The sequence below is a fragment of the Ochotona princeps genome, chromosome 32 (assembly GCF_030435755.1).
Source record: "Ochotona princeps isolate mOchPri1 chromosome 32, mOchPri1.hap1, whole genome shotgun sequence".
Lineage (NCBI taxonomy): Eukaryota > Metazoa > Chordata > Mammalia > Lagomorpha > Ochotonidae > Ochotona > Ochotona princeps.
Genome location: NC_080863.1, coordinates 3,219,455 through 3,238,033, shown reverse-complemented (window position 1 = coordinate 3,238,033; position 18,579 = coordinate 3,219,455). Strand labels below are relative to the sequence as shown.

Here is an 18,579-nt window from a genome sequence, read left to right as displayed (position 1 = left end):
AAAGAACAGAACTGCATTGCAAACACATCTGAGTGTTTGACCTTGACTCCTAGGCGGGTGGGCTTTGCAGACTTCCCTACTTGCTCTTGACTTAACGTGAAATTTGATAATGAATGCATAGGCATGGATAGAGTGTGTCTGTGAGGCAGCCGCTGAGGTCATGAGGCTGGTATGCGGAAGGAGTGCCCGTGCAACATGCGTCACACATAGCAGCCGCCAGGAGAGGCGGCTGGGTCAGCGAAGCAGGAAATTGGCCGGCAGAAGGAATGTTGGCTCCCTGCAAGAGCTGTGTGGACTCGCTGGGAGTGCCCACACGGCGAGATGGGGCGTGCTGAGCGCTGCAGAGAGAGGGGCTCCCCTGGAAGGTGGCAGCGCCACCACTGCTGCCACGACTGTTGAAGACAGTGCAGGTTCGGTGTTTGTCTTAAAGGAATGAAAATGTTTGTCATGTGACTGTCAGATGCTTAGCACTTTTCATGTAGTGAGAGAGACCACAGACTGCCGAGGAGGGTGGACTGCAGCTGTCGACCTTCGCTGGTGGTTTGCTGTTTGTGCTGTGTTGTTATAAGCAGATGTGTGGAGGGGTCAGACGAGCCTCTGTTAGCAGGTGCCTGTAACGATTATTAGACCATGTCTAAAGTGAGCCATGAAAACAACCTTAGAGATGCTGAAGTGTGTGTGTGTGTGTGTGTGTGTGTGTGTAGTTTTCCAAATACTTCGTGAAATACGAGCTAGGCAAAGCCCGTTCTGTAGAAGCTGTTTGTCACTTACACGTGTACTTGTATTTATATGTGAAGTTGATGTGTGTTACTGTTTATACATAGCTAGTGCTTTTCTGGGAAGGCGGGAGTAGTCTAATTAGTGGAGGCCACAATATTTTAAAAGTTGAAGTATAGTTTTACAGCAAGTCATAAGAATCAGCTTTACTTTCCACTTCTATTAAAATTCATTCCTGTGTATTCTGATTTTTGAGAATAGAATTGGTGGCCCCAGCAGTTATTTGTTTGTTCAGTGCCACTCTCCTCCCCTCGACTTAATTGCCACTGGGATGTCTAAAGGTAGTATTATGTTCATTTGTGAGATGGGGAGTGTACTTCCTAAACGATTAAATTGATTTTCGCTTAGGAGCGTCCATCCAGCTAGTTAACTCGTAACTTTTTCAAGGAGGAGCATTAAGATTTTGTAAGCACCTGCCATTGTTGCTTCTAAATGAAGGTGTGGGACGTTGAACTCTGAGAGTGTCCCACTTTTAACCATTCTGCAAGTCAGGACTGCCCACCAGTATAATCTGCTTCTGCTGGATGAATTGGTTCGCATTCCAGTACTGAGACATTGCATCCCACTGGGCAGCTGTGACGCACAGCAGGAATGTGGAGGCCCACACAGAGGGCCAGCCCAGAGGGACACTGACACAAGAGCCTTCTGTGTTGGCAAGTGCCTTCTGTGGAAAAGTCACAGCAGTGGAAAGTGCTCTGGACTTCACTTGGTTGGGGAAAGTGTAGTCAGGGAAACCTGGGAGGCGTTGGTCCTCCAGAAGGCACGCCACCCTGTCCCGTGGTCCCGTCTGAGGTCATTTACCAAAGCTAGGGGAGACTCAAGGCTTACACGTTAGCACTTCCTGGCTGTAAGTCTTCTGTGGGAAAGAGAGTTAGGCAGGTTGCTCAACTTTTTTTTTTATTGTATACAAGTGGGAAACAATAGTAAATTTTTTTGTTTATTTTTGGTACTACAGAGTTAACCATTTTCACAGGCATAAATGGCATAACTTCTATTTCAATATTAAGAACTGAATTACTAGTTTTTGTGTTCTTTACAAAAAACTTGAGCAAGAGCATTGTTTAATGCAGATGAGGATCTGGGTGGCTGTGCTGTTTCTGGAGCAGCCATACTGTGGGTTGTATACTGTTGGTTAACTTCAATCACTTGCTGGTGGGCTTGCATTTTATTTTATTTGTTACATGGCAGAGACCCGATCGATTGGCCAGAATTAAGCCTGCCTTACTGTCGGTTGTCCCCTCGTGGTTGTTTAATATAAGATTATAAGGATAGTTTAAAATTACCTTGAGGTTAAATTGTTGAAAGCCAATCTGTACAGTGTGTTTATACAGAGCAATTTAGAAGGGTTTAAAAATAGATTGTAGTGATGAAGTTTTCAGACTGTGTAGAGCCAGGAGAGTTTTACTACTCTTCAAACGTGCGTCACTGTACTCCCCGCCACCCCCAGCCCCTGCCTTGTCTGACTTGGAACCCTGTCAGATGCTACTGTCTGCCACAGAATGGACTTGTTAGCAAAAATTACCGAATTAAAAATTGTTGCATTCCGTCCAAGTCTTACTGATAACTGTCTACATCTTTCTTGGCTTTTGAAAGATGGCTGTTGATACAGGAGAACAGAACTATTTCAGTTTCAAATGCAGTTTCAACACATGCAGAAAAATAAGACTGGGTGACTTCTAAAAATGTATTGCTTCTAAGTTTAAAAAGTATCATAAAAAATGCTTTGCATCTTTAAAAATCGAACAGCCCAGCAGTTTGAAATACCTGTTTATCTGAGTGTCGTTTTAGGGAAGTGAATACCCTGTTAGTTGAAGTCTTGATAGTAGCTGCCTGAAGGGAGTTGATCCTGATAGATTTGATTTGAAATCTTTGGTTATTGTAGGGTAACCCTAAAGCTCTTGATGGTCATTTGTGATTTTGCTGAATTCAGATTGCTTCCTGAGTTCCAACTGCTGACCAGTCTGTTTCCATTCTGCTAGCTGGTGAGTGATCCCAGCCATTGAAAACTCAGCTCTTGATGAAGCTCAGTTTATCCATTGTTGTGTCACAGCTGTTTGCGTACTTACCCTCTTCAGGATATAAATTGCTTAAGCATTGAGACTCTATGTTAGTATCTTATGAGATCTTTATTGATTGCAAAGTTATGTTGCTAGTATTGATGCTGTGTTGTATACCCATTGCGCGTTTGGCAGAGGAGCTGGCAGCAAAGCGATCCATAAGGTTGAACCCAAGTTCCCTGGATTTGGGCGTTCCAAATGGCCTCTTCACTGATGTGCCAATTGCTTCTCCATATCCTGTGAACTATTTGAAGCTGCTTTGTATGTTATGCAGTTTGCAAACCCACACGGACACACACATGCGCAGGAAGAGAAGTTTTATGTTGTCAAGGCCAAGGATGAACAAATTAGGTTAGTTCTAGGTGAATAAAAAACCTGGCCAGAATCAGCTTTTCAGCACTCTGATTTAAAGTGTTTACCTTTTATCTGCTTTTACCCACAGTCTTCATCGCATCATTGCCAAATTACCCAAGAGATTGGTTTTCTAATTATCAGTGGCATAATTCAGTCATCAAAATAACTTCTTTGCCCTTAAGGTTTGTTGTTTGTTCAAAATAGAATTCCTACTTGATATTATTTTCAATTTTTTTCCCTAAAGTATAAATCTACTTGATAGTTTTTTGTTATTGTTTCTTTTGGTTATACATGTCATTTTGACCATTTTTAAATGTACAAGTACACGCAGATGTGTCATCAATTACATTCACAGTGTTTGGACACAACAGAAGTACCACTAGCTTCTAAAATATCTTTCTGCGTCTGTGAATTTTCCTGTTCTAGATATTTGATGTAAGTAGAATCATGATCTTCCTACTTAATGACTTATTGGCCTTGGTATAATGTTGTAAGAGTTCAGTCATATTGTATCTTATATCTGAGTTTTTGTCCTTCTCATGACTACAATATTTTTAAAACACAATCCTTTTAAAACAAGATTTATTTGAAAGGTAGCATTTCAGAGAGGGAGGAGCAAGGGAGAGTGGGAAGGACAGGAAGAGAAAGATACCTTTAATCCACTGGTTCACTTCCCAATGACAAAACCAACTTGCCTGGACCTGGTAGCTGGTTCACTCCCTAAATACCTGCCACCCCACTTCCCCGGCAGCACCAGCCCCCATCATTGCCTTATAAACAAAAACAACTAAAAAACCTTGAAGAAGAGAATCCATTGCCAAATCTAAGGCATGAATATTTGCTTCTCATTTTCCTGAAAGTTTTATAATTTGGATTTGTATGTTTAAGTTCTTGATCTGTTTTGAATTTATTCTTTGTAAATAGTGTGTTATAGACTGTTTCAGCTTCATTCTTTATCATGTGGAATCCTCTGCTGACCAAACTTAACATCTTTTAGAAATCTGCCGTTCTTAATACGGTTTTATTTCTGCTGCGACTTGGTCTTTTGGTGTCTGTAGCTTTGTAGTAAATTTTGAAATTGAAGTGCTGAGTTCTCTTTTTCCCTGGGTGGATTTAGCTTTAAGGCTTCTTGAGAATCCATATGAATTTCAGGACCGGTTTTTCAAAGTCCTGCTGAGATTTTGATGGGGATTGTGTTAAGAACACAGATCACTGTACATCGCCTAGTACAGTATTCAGTAATAAAGAATGCTGTGCGCGATCGGACCAGCGGTCCCCAGCAGTGGATCTTTAGAGCAGAGCATAGCCACCCACCTTTGAAACATTGCTTCCTTGTTTCTGATTTTTTCTTAAAAACTGCAAAGGTGACAGATATCTTTTTTTTTTAAGATCTATTTTTATTGCAAAGGCAGATTTAGACAGGAGAGACAGTGAAAAATTTTCTGGCTGCTGATTGACTCCTGAAGTGGCCACAATGGCCAGAGCTGAGCAGATCCGGAGCCAGGAGCTTGTTCCAGGTCTCCCACACGGGTGCAGGGTGCCAAGGCTTTGGGTCATCCTCGACTGCTTTCCCAGGCCACAGGCGGGGAGCTGGATGGGACATGAACCAGTGCCCATATGGGATCCTGGCGTGTGCAAGATGAAGATTTAGCCACTGAGCCATTACATCTGGCCTAGCACAAGTGCCTTTAAATCATCCAAGTTTTTCTTCAGTAGTATCATTTATAACTTTTATATTGTTATTTTGAAAATTTTGGTAATCTTAGTTGCTAAATGAAATGTTTGCTAAGTACCCCTGGTCTTTCCAGTTCTCACAGGCAGGCTGACTTTGTTGGTCTGTCTGTTAGAAATGTGTTTTTCCCCTTACAAAATTTTCTAGAGTGAGATCTATATTAGATTTACATGATTTCCCATAAGAAATCCTATAATATAAAGAGGAGTCTTTCTTCTGCTGGCTTACTCACCAAAGGCTCAAAGCATCCGGGACCCCCACATAGGGGATCCCAGAGCATGCATGACGGGAACTTACCCACTGAGTGATCACACTGGGCCCGTTAGTCTATTTTTTTGTCACTATAATAAAGTACCACAGTCAGAATACTTTATTTCGAAAAAACATCTGTTTAGCTCAAAATCAAGCAGGCACATGAGTATGAGCTCTGGTGATGGCCCATGATTGGAGCCCAAGTAAGGGTGACCTGGGGTGACCCAGGAAGCCATACTGGGCAAGGGTCAGTTTATAGCTGTCATCTCACGGGAATTGCTTAGCCCCCCACAAGAACTGCATTAATGCCTTCTGCAGGCAGCATTCCCAGTGATGGGATATTTTGCATGAAGCCCATCTCCTCCCAGCACCATAACACCGAGGACCACATTGCTAATGAGAGAAGCGTATTCCAAGCATAGTGTTTGGTCAATAATTATGTGTTCTTTGGCTTATTGATTATTTCCACACAAGAAGCATGTAGCAGAAGCCAGATGTATTTTTTGGATTCCATGAATTTCCAGCTAACACAGTTCAGTGTGTTGACTCTTTCTGCCTGAGGAGCTTGTGTTTGCAAGGTGAGGAGTTGTCTCGGTGAGCTCGGAGCCTTGGCATGGACGAGGCGTGGCACAAGCCTTCTGCACACTTCAGTGCTTAGGAAGGCCGCCTTCCTTCTGGGTTCCAGACTCGGGAAACACAGGTCGTTGGATAGCGGAGTAATACACCCTGCTGCCCTTCCAGTCAGTGTATTCAGGACGTTAACCTTCAGCAGCAATGCATTTTCTCTGTCGGTGAACGCTTTGATGGTCTGAAGAAGATGAGATTTTTTTTTTCTTCTATGTGCTACATAGTTTTTTCACCTTTAGTGCAGTTCACTTCCCAGTATTCTTGTGGGAATTAAAAAAGATAGCATATTTGGGAGTGCAAGCTCTTTATGTCCAAAGGGATGATTTAGTACCACCTGAATGTGTGACTTCTTAGCCATGGATTTCTGTTGAGCTGGTGACAAATTGATAAGACAATTTGGAGACTAAATTCTGATTCAGGAGTTGATAGAAGTAGTTATGTGAGCATTAACACCTTTTGTTGCTAAAATTGTTGAAAATTCTAGGATATTTCAGTTTTTCCCCTCAGGTATTCTATGAATATTGTTGCATGTGTCACAAACTTTGTAAGTAGGAAAGCAAATTAAAAAAAAAAAAAGAATAACCATTTGCTTGTTTATGTTTTAAACTTACCCAGGTCTTTAACTTAACATAAATAGGGTCAGATTTAGAATCTCACAAATTATGGATTTTTAAATGTAAATTTTATTTTATTTAGTAATTAGTCTTAAATTTCCACTTTTCATCCACTCATCTAGTAGGATTAAATGGACAATGATAATTTGAAAGTTCCACATTTTCTAACACGTAGACATTATTTCTTAATTTGTAGTGTATCATTGAATTGTAAGGATTCTTTGGAAAAAAAACAACTAAATGAAAACCAGATTGCAAATGAAATTTCTGTGTATGATGAATAGTTAAGGAATTTTTGTGGTGAAATACAAAAATCTCTAAAAATTTGGATTATTTTACTTATATTAGAGCTTAAGTGATTAACAAAAATTTTTTTAAAATAATTTATTTGGCAACATGTTTTACCCTTTAGGAAAGTCCTCATACAAATCTGTATGTCTGAATGCATTTGTTGAGATTTACTGATTTTACCTTGAAAATCAGAAGGAGAAAGAGAGCCTCCCTTCACGGACTCACTTCCCAAATGGCTGCAATAGCCAGAGCTGAACTAGTCCTCAGCCTGGAGCTTCTTCCGGTATCCCATGTGAGTGTGGGCACACCCACCTTTGATACTTTCCCAGGTCATCACCAGGCAGGTAGAACAGGATGTAAAACAGCTGGGACTTGAGCTGGTACCCACTTGGGATGCTGGCACTGCAGGTGGAGGATTGGTCTGAAATGCCACTGCACCAGCCCCACGTCCTGCTCTTGATTTAGTTAAAATAGAATCCCCCCCCCCCATGCTGGGGGAGAAATAAAGTGATGGCCTAGTGCCACCTGATAACCTTTGTATTAGTAAATGAAGCTCGTTATCAGAAACGTGTTCAGTGTGGTGTTAGAGATCACCACTGCTGTCCTAGGACTGTCTCCATCGGAGCCCGTGGATCGTGTGTGCCATCGTGAGGTAGGAAAGGAAGAAGACATTGCGTAAGAATCCCTGAATTTGTCAAACTGGGTAAACTGCTCAGTAAGGCAGTTCTTTGACTATTTTCACATTTCCCCCCCGAAAGATAGATTTGCTAAAAATAAATACTTCAGATGTTAACGTGGACTGACAGAAAATGCGAGCTTTTGGAGTAGTGAATGGGTAAGGCATGGTATAGTAAGAGTGGTTAAAGATGACCCAGCTCCCCAGAATTCCCGGGCTTGACTGTGTATGTGCCGGAAAGAGCAGACATTCCATGTGAGGGGGGTAGGGGTGGGAGTGGCTGCCCAGAGAACAGAGGTGCTGTGTTGGAGTTCAGGCACAAGGTGTTCAAGAGGAGTGGTGGTTTTTTTTTTGTTTTTTGTTTTGTTTTGTTTTGTTTTAGGGGGTGGCTATGTATGTATGCATGCCTGTAAGTCATTTCAGAGTTAAGGAAAAGCAGTTCTACTAAGTATCTTAAAGAATTTATAGGATAATAAAAATCTAGAAAAACAGCTATACCTTCTGAAAGAAAGAAATGTTTGAGCAATTTAAAGAACTTATGTGCCTCTTGCACTTCCTGGAGATTCCAGATTATTTTGGGACCAGTGCCGTGGTAGGCTAAGCCTGCTCTTGGGCACTGGAGCCCCTCTGGACACTCCCAGGTGCTCCACCTTTGACCCAGCTGTTGTTCTTGCACCTGGCCTAGGAAAGCAATGGAGGATGCCCAGGCTCCTGATCATCTCGGTTCTGGCTGCTGTGGCCACGTGGGGAGTGAGCCAGTAGATGCAAGATATTTCTGTCACCCTGCCTTCAAAAAAAGTTGCCATCTTATTTTCTTTGAGAGAGACATCTGCTGGTTCGCCAGGTGCCTGCAACAGCTAGGCCTGAGGGTGGGTGGGTGGGGAGCTGGTAGCAGGAACCCAAATACAGGAGGTATCACCTTCTGTCTGCCAGGGTGCTTGTTGGCAGAAAGCTTGGTCCAAAGTGGAGAAGCCAGGTCTCCCTTCGGGCACTGTGCGGGGGACCTGGGTGTCTTCCCTCTGCCATAACCTCTGGACGTTTTCTTAGTTCAGCTTTGAGAGACTTCCCACCCCTCTTGGGTTTTTTCAAAAACTTCCCCTAATTGTGAATGACTGAAAACAGCCCGACATAATGCACATTCATGCTAAATATTCATGTAGTGCTTACATTATTAATTTGAAAGATTATGTTGGAATTTTCCAAAAAGTGAAAACCCGGCTGAAACTCGGTGTCACTGGGTGTGAGTGGTGGCCGAGGCGGCTCCTCCCCGGGCTGTGCTTCGGGCAGTTATGTTTAGTTTTTATTTATCTGGAGGGTTGGCCTCACGTCTCGGTTCATGTTCCTCTAGCTCCTGCGATTGTCCTCACTGGATGTTTCCTTTGCTCCCTTCCAGCTTTGGCAAGCGTTCTGCGGGGAGCTTTAGGCGTGGCTGCGAGTGCATTGTTCTAGAGCCTTCTGAGATGATTGTGGTAAGAATATTTCTGTGGGGACTGTTTGTTTTCCTAAAACATTCTGTAAAGTAAACCCATTTGCACAAGCTGCTTATCATAAGGTATTGTATTTTTAAAACACTAAGATACATATCTCGTAACTTCAGTGATTTTGAACTTGTAATTTTAATGCTATGGTTATCTGCAGGATTCAGTTAAAGGTAAAATTTCAAGAGGGCAAGAGCTTCAAGTTTCAGCGTTCAGCTTTTTCATTCAATCTATGTTAATGGCATAATTAAAATTTGGGGGAAAATTTTTATATTCTAGGTTCTAACAGGTTAATCTGTTAGATTAACCCCCTCTATTAATTGGAGTGAGCTACTTTTATGAATCAGAGACCAGTTAGCAGAAGAAAATCATCCGATTTCTTGTAAACAATGGAAAGACGGCTACACTGATTATTAAACACTATCTTGACATCTTTACCTCTCTTTTTTACGTAGTAAACACACTGTGAAAATATTAACAATTTTATTGAATCTCAAAAAAAACACACTTGTCATATTTGTTCCTTAGGAAAATTAGTAGGATAACAGGTACTTTTAAAACAATCAGTAAAAAAAAAAAAAATTGTAATCAGGTTGGAAGGGTGCGTTCAACAGACGCTCAGCTGACGTATTCTTATGGCCCCCATCCAGCACGCTGTTAGGCAGAGGAAACCTTCATTTTTAAATTACCAAATGCTTGCATCAGTCAGGGTCTTGTCCCACTGAGGCCAGGAGCCCCAAACTCCTCTGGGTACCCCCACTGAGTGGTGGGCGGTTTCCTTCTGCAGGAAGCTCGTTAGGAAGCAGAAGTGAAACTTGAAGGGTTCAGTGCCACACTGGGTGTTGGTGTCCCTGCAGGGACTTCACTGCTCGGCAAATACCTGCCTCTGACGAAAGGTTTTTATGTGTATTTAGACAAGTGTTTGCTTTTTTTAAGTGTTTTTTTATTAAGCCTCAGGGTTTTTCCATAGAAGGTAGAATGGAAATCTCATCAGAGATAAGTTCCTTTTCAGAACTATTGAAAACTTTTGTTGAAAGTTCACCAAATTTACCAGTATGTGAGAAAGTGGCTCAGAGGTAGGTCAAGATTGGGGACTGGGAGAAGTGTAGGGGGTACAGGAGACTACTGACCCGTTCTGAATCTTTCTGGAGATCTTATTCTTTGTTATTGCCAGTTTTGAATTTGTGTGAAGAATTTTTAAACATTCCTTGTTCTAAGATTTTCTTGTTTTATTTGCGGGAGAGAGAGAGTGTTTTAAAAATTACTTTGAGTACTTTAGGCTTGCCAGTGTTACACACATTACTTGGTTTACTTTCTCTGTGAGCAGTTTTCGAACTAAACATGCTTTCAGAGTTTCTAAAATGTGAAATTATTCTTGTACAAGATGCTAAAAAAATACTTGTGTGAAAACTGAAGCCACAGAAGGAAAGCAGGAGAGCCCCTGAGGCAGTGTGCCCGAGTCGGTCCGGTGGGCCAGTTGGAGCCTCCTGGGCTCCTGGGAGTGCCTGGGTTATGACAGTGTAGGAGTTGCTCTTTGTGCCTGTGGTAATACATCCTGTGAGATCTTTCATTAATGAGCCAGTACAAAGACTACCGAAAATGCCCTTCCCTTTGAAATGGCAGGAAATTCGAGAATTAGCCATAATGTCCCATGTGGAACTGAAAATGCCTCTTCGTACATGAAGTTAGTCAAAAGCATCTAGACCCAGGGAGGCTGAAGCCCATTGGAAGCTTCTGTAGTTTGTCCACAGATTCCTTTGCAAAATGAGTGCAAATGAGCTGTCGTGGGTTTCTTCTCGCATTTAGTATCAGTACGGGAGGCTGTGCCTGGGGAAATGAAGTTTCCTCTTGGGCTTTGTTTCAGGTGGACTATATGGATGAAAATGAAGAGTATTTTCAACGCCAAGCTTCCCACAGACAATCTCGAAGGCGATTTAGAAAAATCAACCAGAAAGGCGAAAGGCAAACGATTATCGACACAGTGGATCCTTATCCTGTGGGCAAACCCCCTTTGCCAAGAGGCTACCATACGGTAAGTATTCTGAGTGCTTTTAAAGTATCTGTGCAGTTTTGTGGGAAAACGTTGAACGTCCACACTTTTCCTGAGTAATTCGTGTCTATGGTAGCCTTTATCGGTGGAAGGTTTTGCACAAAGCATGTAATGCGTGCACTTCAGTCAGATGTTCAGAGACATTGTTGAGCTCATTTACTGCTTAGAATGTTCTTGGAAGATCTGCTTCGTGAGTAGCGCTCTATGCCTCTCTTTGGTATAACGTAAGTCACCTTGATCTTCATGAAATATCAGGCAACTTTTGTGCGTTTCATCTCTGCCCCCACTTGACTGCTACTTGACCCATTTTTAGTGTCGAAAGTAGATTTGCAAAAATTCCATATTTCTCATACAGCTGTGAGATGATCTGAGATTTTAAAAAAAATTCCATGAACTGAGATGAGAATTTGAAGTTGCTTTTCAAAGTCTCAATGTGAAGATGTCCTGAAATATCTCTTAATCGGTTCGGTATTCTCAAATGTTATAATGCTTGTCATTTATTTAAAGAATTTGACAAATAAGCTGCTTTATATATTTGAGGAAACCACGGAACGGATGAGTGCTCTGTGTCAGACCTCAGGAGGGTCCGTTTAGAGCCTTATTCCTTACTACTCTGTTCAATGTAGCTTCAGTTCTTGAACATAGCATAGTAAGTTGAAGTAAGTTGCAGGTAGCCCTGTTAAATGAGCAGCTATTATGCATTAAATTAATTTTAAAATAAAACTATAAGAAGTAAAAATAGGTGACTGTTCTGCACTTGCTTATCTCTTTTCTTCAAATTGGTGCCAATGGCAAACGCATAGGAACCTGCCTGCAGACTCAGTGTTTAGTTCCTTTAATATGTTTTATCCCCACACTTCATAGATTCCATGTCTGAAAACTGTTTTTAAATACTTAATGTGGCTTTGACCACCAGCAACCCGCCTACTCCTCTGACTCCCCGTGTGCTATTTTAATTTAGCATGAATTTCATAGTTGAATCATTTCATTGAACTCATTTAGAAGGGTTGCTTTTTGCTCATCACAAAGGCAGCTTTGTCTGTTGGGGAAACTTGCTATTTAAAAAAAAAAACTCATAAAAGGTTTTTTGTTACCAATGTTCATGAAGAAGGTAACATTTTTAGTGTTGATGCAGACTTAGGGAAGGAAGTACGTATTAAAAATAGTTGTGAATAATGAGAGTGCAATCCAGATGGTGTTTCAGCCTGGCATTCTTTCTGCTTTGTTTTTCCAAGGTGATTCCTAAATTGAAATAGCAGGAGAGTAGACCACATCAAACTTAGTCTTTGATTGATTGGTTTAATTTAAAGTTGAATGAAGGGTTTCAGCGAGTTCAGAGAATGGAATTGAAAAGATCAGAGATTATTTTGGTACAGAAAGTTTTGATTCATACATACAGGTGCCCTCAGAAAGCTGATGAGAAGTGTGAAGTACGAGAAAACGAGGCATGCAGTTCAAAGTTTTTTGGCACCAAAATGAGCTTAACTTTGAAATCGGCTTTCTGTGAACCGTTTGCCATACCATCGTGTCACACTTCCGTTAGTGGCATTTCTTAACTTTCTCCCCACCATCCCCAACTTGCTCAGGTGTACGGAACTCTTCATTCAGCTTTTTAACATAATTTCTCTTTTTAATTGTTAAAAAACATTTATTGCTGCAGTTTTTGGCTTAGAATATCTTACCTGGCCAATAGACATTTTTAGGGAAAAAATCAAATGGGATGTAAAATTCAACTTCATTACTAATGGACATTGTACTAGTTTATCCATATGTGACATGTTGATATTAATTTTACTAAATGAGTTAAGATCGGCAGCAACCTGGACAAAATTTAAAATGCTAGATCGTTTTTGTATGTCAGAGATGTGTTTACATTTTCATTACTGTTTGGTCTACATGTATAATTGTAATACTGTAAAACAGCAAAATTATTACTGTTTAATATGTTCAAGCCATATTTTCATATTCTTAGTGGAAATGTTTCTCCTAGAAATTGGCTAACTGGGTGGGACTGTGAAGAAAAAACAAATTGAAAGGAATTGCATGAGTATACTTCATGAGTGATTTTAAATGGTTGCAAGTGCATGGCTGAAGATCGTTGTGCAGTATACACACAGCCAGTTCTAGATGGTCATTCGTAACCTAATTTTAACATGATCTTCATTTGGGCCGATATAATATAGCATGTCTGATAATGTTCATCTTTTCCTTTCCTCTTCTATGGCACTCATTTCATTTTGGCTCAAAGGAATGCACTAAATCTCAGGTATTGTAATCTGTGTGGTCTCCTACACTAACCTAAGTTTGTGAATTTGCATTGTAACTAATGAGTTTATAATGTTGATGTTATTTGCTTGGTCTTGTCATTTTGTATTTTGTCCTGATTGAGCACTTGGGTACTGTGGAGGGGCACGTGGTGGCCTAGGCTGTAGTGTTGGTGCAGAGCTGGTGATGGTCTTCTGTCTTGTTTGGGGAGAGAATCCAAGTGAAAGCTTCTTGATTTTGAAGCATGAATGGATTCACTGTTGTGTACTAACCTGCTTTGCAAATGAAGACACAATGAGATGTGATTGCTCTTCATATGAAGCTTATGGTAAATTCATCAGAAATTTGTATGTCACACATGAGTGGTTTAAATTTCTAGAAATTCAGTGGGAAAGTATTGGGAAAATTCAGTGAAGTTTTAATCAGATCGAAAAAGGACTTAGTCAAAAAGGAAAGCAGTTTTAAGTCTGTATTTTCTTACTGGCATGTCATTTTAACCGGATTTCATGCTTTTTTATTCTGCATTTTAACCTAGAGACCTATAATAACATCTTTGCTCATTTCTTTCATGCCAATAAATAACCAGCTTGTAATATTCTGTGTTACTCTTTTGATATTGTGGATCAAATTTGGAATTAGCAATCAACTTTGGAGTTAAGAAAGAGAAATTCATTATGTCTGGAAATCAGTTAGTTAGCCTGAAGTGGTTTTTTTTTTTTTTTTTGGTTTTATAATTATTAATTAAAAAGATTGAATAATTCAGTGTACATCGTCGGTCATATATTACGTTTGGCAAGTGTAGTGACTTTTCCTAAAAGTATGATAAAGACTAACCAGTTATATGTAAGAGAATATACATTAACTTACAATAGTGGCTTGCTTGCTGTATTGCTTTTAGACACATTGGTGATTACTAAAAGTATGCAAAGAATCTAAAGCTCTTTAACTATTTTTTTAAAGTTTATGATGTATGAATTGTATTGCAGTCTTAATTATATCAGTGTTTTCAACTTTTTTGTGGAAAGAAGACACTTTAAAATAGATGTACTTAATATTTTAAGAGAAATAAATATGTAATGTTTTTACATGAAACACACTCATCTAATTCTCACTTAAAATTAAATGATATTTGTCTTAAGTTATGATCTATACCTTTGTACACTTAAAATTAGATACGTTGCAAAGGTTATAAGAGAATTTATGATGATTTCCTTCAGAAATATGAAGTCCATATAGAGTTTTCAGACTTTTTTCCCAGAAAAATATGTGATGCTTGCAGAGAGAACACACATTTGGAAATACAGTGAGAAGGGAAGATGGGAGATGGTTATTAGCATCTTTTAATGTTTTGGATGGTTGAGGTTGTATGTAAGACAGAAGATGAGATGTGGGCATCCGTTTCCAGTGGAATGAACGGGTTATGGAAGTGTTAACGGTTAAGGTCTCGACAGAGGCTCCAGGAGTGGGAGTCAGCCGGGCACTGCATAGACAGTGGTTTCCCTTTTCTCCAGATTACAGTGGAGTGCGGAAAAAAAGCTGTGCTTAATGCGTGATTTCAGACCATCTCTGTGTACATGGACAATTCTGTGAAGTTTATGTGACAAGAAAAGTCTGGGTTCTAGAGCAAGAATGGAGAAGAGAGGCTGTAGGGACCGAGGAGACTTTTTCAAATGGAACTTGAGTTACAGAAAATGAACGAAAGAGAGAGCGAGCGCGAATGAGCCTCCATCTTCTCTTTAACTCCTGAAATAGCCCCAATGACTAGAGCTGGGCTGGTCTGAAACTGGGAGCCAGGAGTTGCTTCTGGGTCACACACATGGGTACAAAGACGCAGCTTGGAGCATCCTCTGCTGCTTTCCCATGTATACTAGCAGGGAGCTGAACCTTGATTGGAGCAGCCGGGACTTGAGCTGGCAGCCATATGGGATGCTTTATTAGTATGCAGTACCCCTTGAAAGCCCTAGGGAGTGGACATTTTAGCCCTTATCGGATACCAGTGTTAAAGGAAACTGGTACATAGCTCTTCTCATCTCTCTTAATGAAACAAAATGCTCTTCCTTCTGCCCAGCGTGGAAAGAAATAAAAAATATACAGAGAGCAAATGGACTGAATACCGACAAAACTTGCCCAATCCCATGGAGGTTATGTGGATGAACTGACATTTCAAAAATTTCCAGCTTTCCGAAGCTGGTTGCAAAATTAAAATACTGTCTGTGCTGTGATATACATGTTGTCTCTTTACCCCAATCCTACTTGCCCAAAAAGATAGGACTCTGCTATATGCAAATTGGATTTGGAGGAGTTGAATACAATAAAACAGAACACATTTATAAATATTCAAGCCACATAAAATGTTTGAGATAATGAAAACCCTTTGTTATGTAAAATACCTTATATTTGTTTTATTAGTAACCCTTTTCTGCAATGTGAATATGTACTTCAGAATGCCATTTAATAGCTGTGTATTCAATTTTTCAGTAGATCAGGTTTGAAATTCTTGGTAGGGATATAAAAAATGGAATATGTTACATAATATAACCTGAGTTGAATAAAACATGCGAGATTATGGAAGGGTTTTTTTTTTAATTAGTCAGTGATAATGCATTGTCTGTAAAAATGACGTTGATGTAATAAGACCAGTGTATGTAAGAGATTTTTGGAAACCATTCCCATTTTTCTTTTTTTTTTTGAAGGATTTATTTATTTTATTACAAAGTCAGATATACAGAGAGGAGGAGAGACAGAGAGGAAGATCTTCCGTCCGATGATTCACTCCCCAGGTGAGCCACAACGGGCTGGTGCTGCGCCGATCCGAAGCTGGGAAGCAGGAACCTCTTCCGGGTCTCCCACGCGGGTGCAGGGTCCCAGGGCTTTGGGCCGTCCTCGACTGCTTTCCCAGGCCACAAGCAGGGAGCTGGATGGGAAGTGGAGCTGCCGGGACTAGAACCGGTGCCCGTATGGGATCCTGGCGTGTTCAAAGCGAGGACTTTAGCTAGGCCACGCTGCTGGGCCCCCATTCCCATTTTTCATAAGGGTATTATTGATAGTGGTATAAGGCAAATCCTATTTCTCACAATAGCTATGTAAGAAAACAATTCCTAGGATAAATGTTCTCTGTTTCGGAAGTAGCTTTTTTTCCCACAGAAGACAGATTTGGTTTGAGTCGATCTGTTCTTCAGCCAACGATTTCTTGATACGTTGGATTAGTTTCAAAACTTGTTTGGCTTTTAAAGAGATGAAGGAATGACAGTGTTTAATCTATGTGATTATGCACATTTGTTTGACATTAGACTTCTCTGTTCTGTGGTAGAAGTAGGCAGTGTGTTCACTGCCATGCCTTTGTTTCGCCCTGTACCATTTTCTTTCGTTTTGACTTGAGCTGTATTAATGGGATTCCATATTTGCCTCTTGTCTGTGAGAGGATGTTTTTAGTAATATATCAGTGACTTGTACGTCTATGAAATTTTCTAGACTAGTAAGACTTCATATTTGAACTTCAGTTGTATCATTCCCTGTCTGTATTGGGTCTTGTAATATTTTTAAAACCATTTTATGCAAATAAGAAGTTATTGAAACATAGGGAAAATGCCTTGCTTATTTTAATGTATTTCTCCTTTTCCAGTCCAAACTCAGCAAGCATTGGTTACTTAACAGAACCTAAGCTTTTACTTTCTCTAGTGTCAACTAGTATCACTTGAGTTAGAATAGGGGAGTTTCAGAAAGTTTATATATTCTGTTTCCTGTATCGGAGAGGAAAGCTGAGTAGTTTCAATCATTTGCCAAGTGTTCGATTGCCTAGCAAGTTTCATATCCGTCATATTTTAGGGGTATGAAGATCTGTAAGGCGGGCATAATCTGGATATCTCGACCTTATAGCCCTCTCACAAGATTGGTCAATTTCTCTCTCCCCATCTCTCCCTCTTTCCTTCTCTCCCTCTCTTCCTCTGTTTCCCCATAAATAAATGCATACGTAGGAAAGTCCAGGTACCATGGTAATATATACACAAGGCACCCTAAGGGATCCGAGATGCCTTCTGTACCATTTTGTGTCCCAAGAGTTCCTTTGTTAAGAGATGGAAGTTTTATAGTAATATATTTGGAATATATGCAAACCATGTGGGAAGTTGAACTTTTTCATAAACACTACAAGGTACTCCAAAGAGACTGAAGCCTGAGTGTGACATGTGTGGAGATGTTCATTTAAATAAATTATCTGTTTCCACGATGGAACAGATATGGGCATGTGGATGACAAAATAGGGCTGTAAGATCTTGATGACAAATTGTGGCCGTAACTTAATCATTGGGGTGAGAATTAAGGGCATAGGATTTAACTAGTATTCAGAGATGAGAATGTAGAAATAATTATGTTGAGAATGAAAACCTTAAATCTCGAATTCCTTGATTTCTGATTGACTTACACTCTAGTCTGTCTTTAAGTACAGATACTTAAGTGATGGTTGAACATATAGATTAGTTCGGAGTAAGCTTGTTCTTTAATCAGGAATGCTCGATAGAAACATGGGAACTGAACCAGATAGCAAAGAATGGAAAAGGACGTGTGGATAGTGTGTTGGGTAGGGAAATACATGAAAGAACCCACACGGATTTTGCTGCTGCTGTGTTTTTATTCATCACGTGTGTGCTTGGTGCTTCTCAGACTTGCACCAGTCTTGAGAGCGGCGTCAGAATTGTTCTGTGCTCTTCACCGCTCGTTACCAGCAGGTGGACTGGCTCCTCTGGACCTAGATCATGTTGCATTTTAAAATCCCATAGAAAGCTGCCTGTGGAAAGATCTCCAACAATAGGCGGACGAAGCCATGCTATTCCATATGTGTAGCTGTTGCTGACAAAATGCAGCCTGTGAAAGCTGTTGCTGTGGTCTCAGCCTCCTGCTTTTGTTTTCTTGGAGTTACCATCAGGTATTTATGTTGATTTAATTTACATGCGCTAGGAAATTACACCATAAAGCATGTATAGAAATTGAAAGGCAGCTCAGGAAATCATTTAAAACATGCAGTGATTCTCTCCCACGGTTCGCATGCACTGCGGATTGATGCCCGGCAGTTGCGAGGAGTGAGCAGTGTGCTGTTCAGCCAAGTTTCAGCGTCTGTTGGAGGATGTCTATTTTTAATATATGACATCATCCCTGCTACGGAACTCCAGTATCCACAGGGATTTACTGTTCTTTCATTGCATTTTGAAAGAGCTTGTACTGATGTCATAGCTGCACTCATCTTTTGGTTGCATTTGGAAATTAAATGTAATAAAGGTTTGTGTAGCACTGGTCCTACAGTGTTTCAAGCGATTTATTTGTCAAAAAAAAAAAAAGATCGCTGCTGCTTCGTCCTCCCTCTCCTTTTGAGCCCCTGGCGGCGCTCTGTCTGTACATGTTTTGTCACAGATT

The 18,579-nt window shown here is 40.5% G+C and overlaps 1 protein-coding gene across 5 annotated transcripts in view; it reads left to right on the top strand.

Moving 5' to 3' along the window:
* The window catches only part of RAPGEF2 (Rap guanine nucleotide exchange factor 2), a 170,204-nt gene that overhangs the window by 85,964 nt on the left and 65,661 nt on the right, over window positions 1-18,579 (top strand). For 3 of the 5 annotated variants that reach the window (XM_036496535.2, XM_058657509.1, XM_058657511.1), the window contains exons 5-7: window positions 8,774-8,849; window positions 10,723-10,890; window positions 13,157-13,174. In XM_036496535.2, the coding sequence (XP_036352428.2) occupies window positions 8,774-8,849; window positions 10,723-10,890; window positions 13,157-13,174 (262 nt within the window). The remainder of the gene's footprint in view (window positions 1-8,773; window positions 8,850-10,722; window positions 10,891-13,156; window positions 13,175-18,579) is intronic. The other 2 variants (XM_058657510.1, XM_058657513.1) reach the window with 1 other exon arrangement.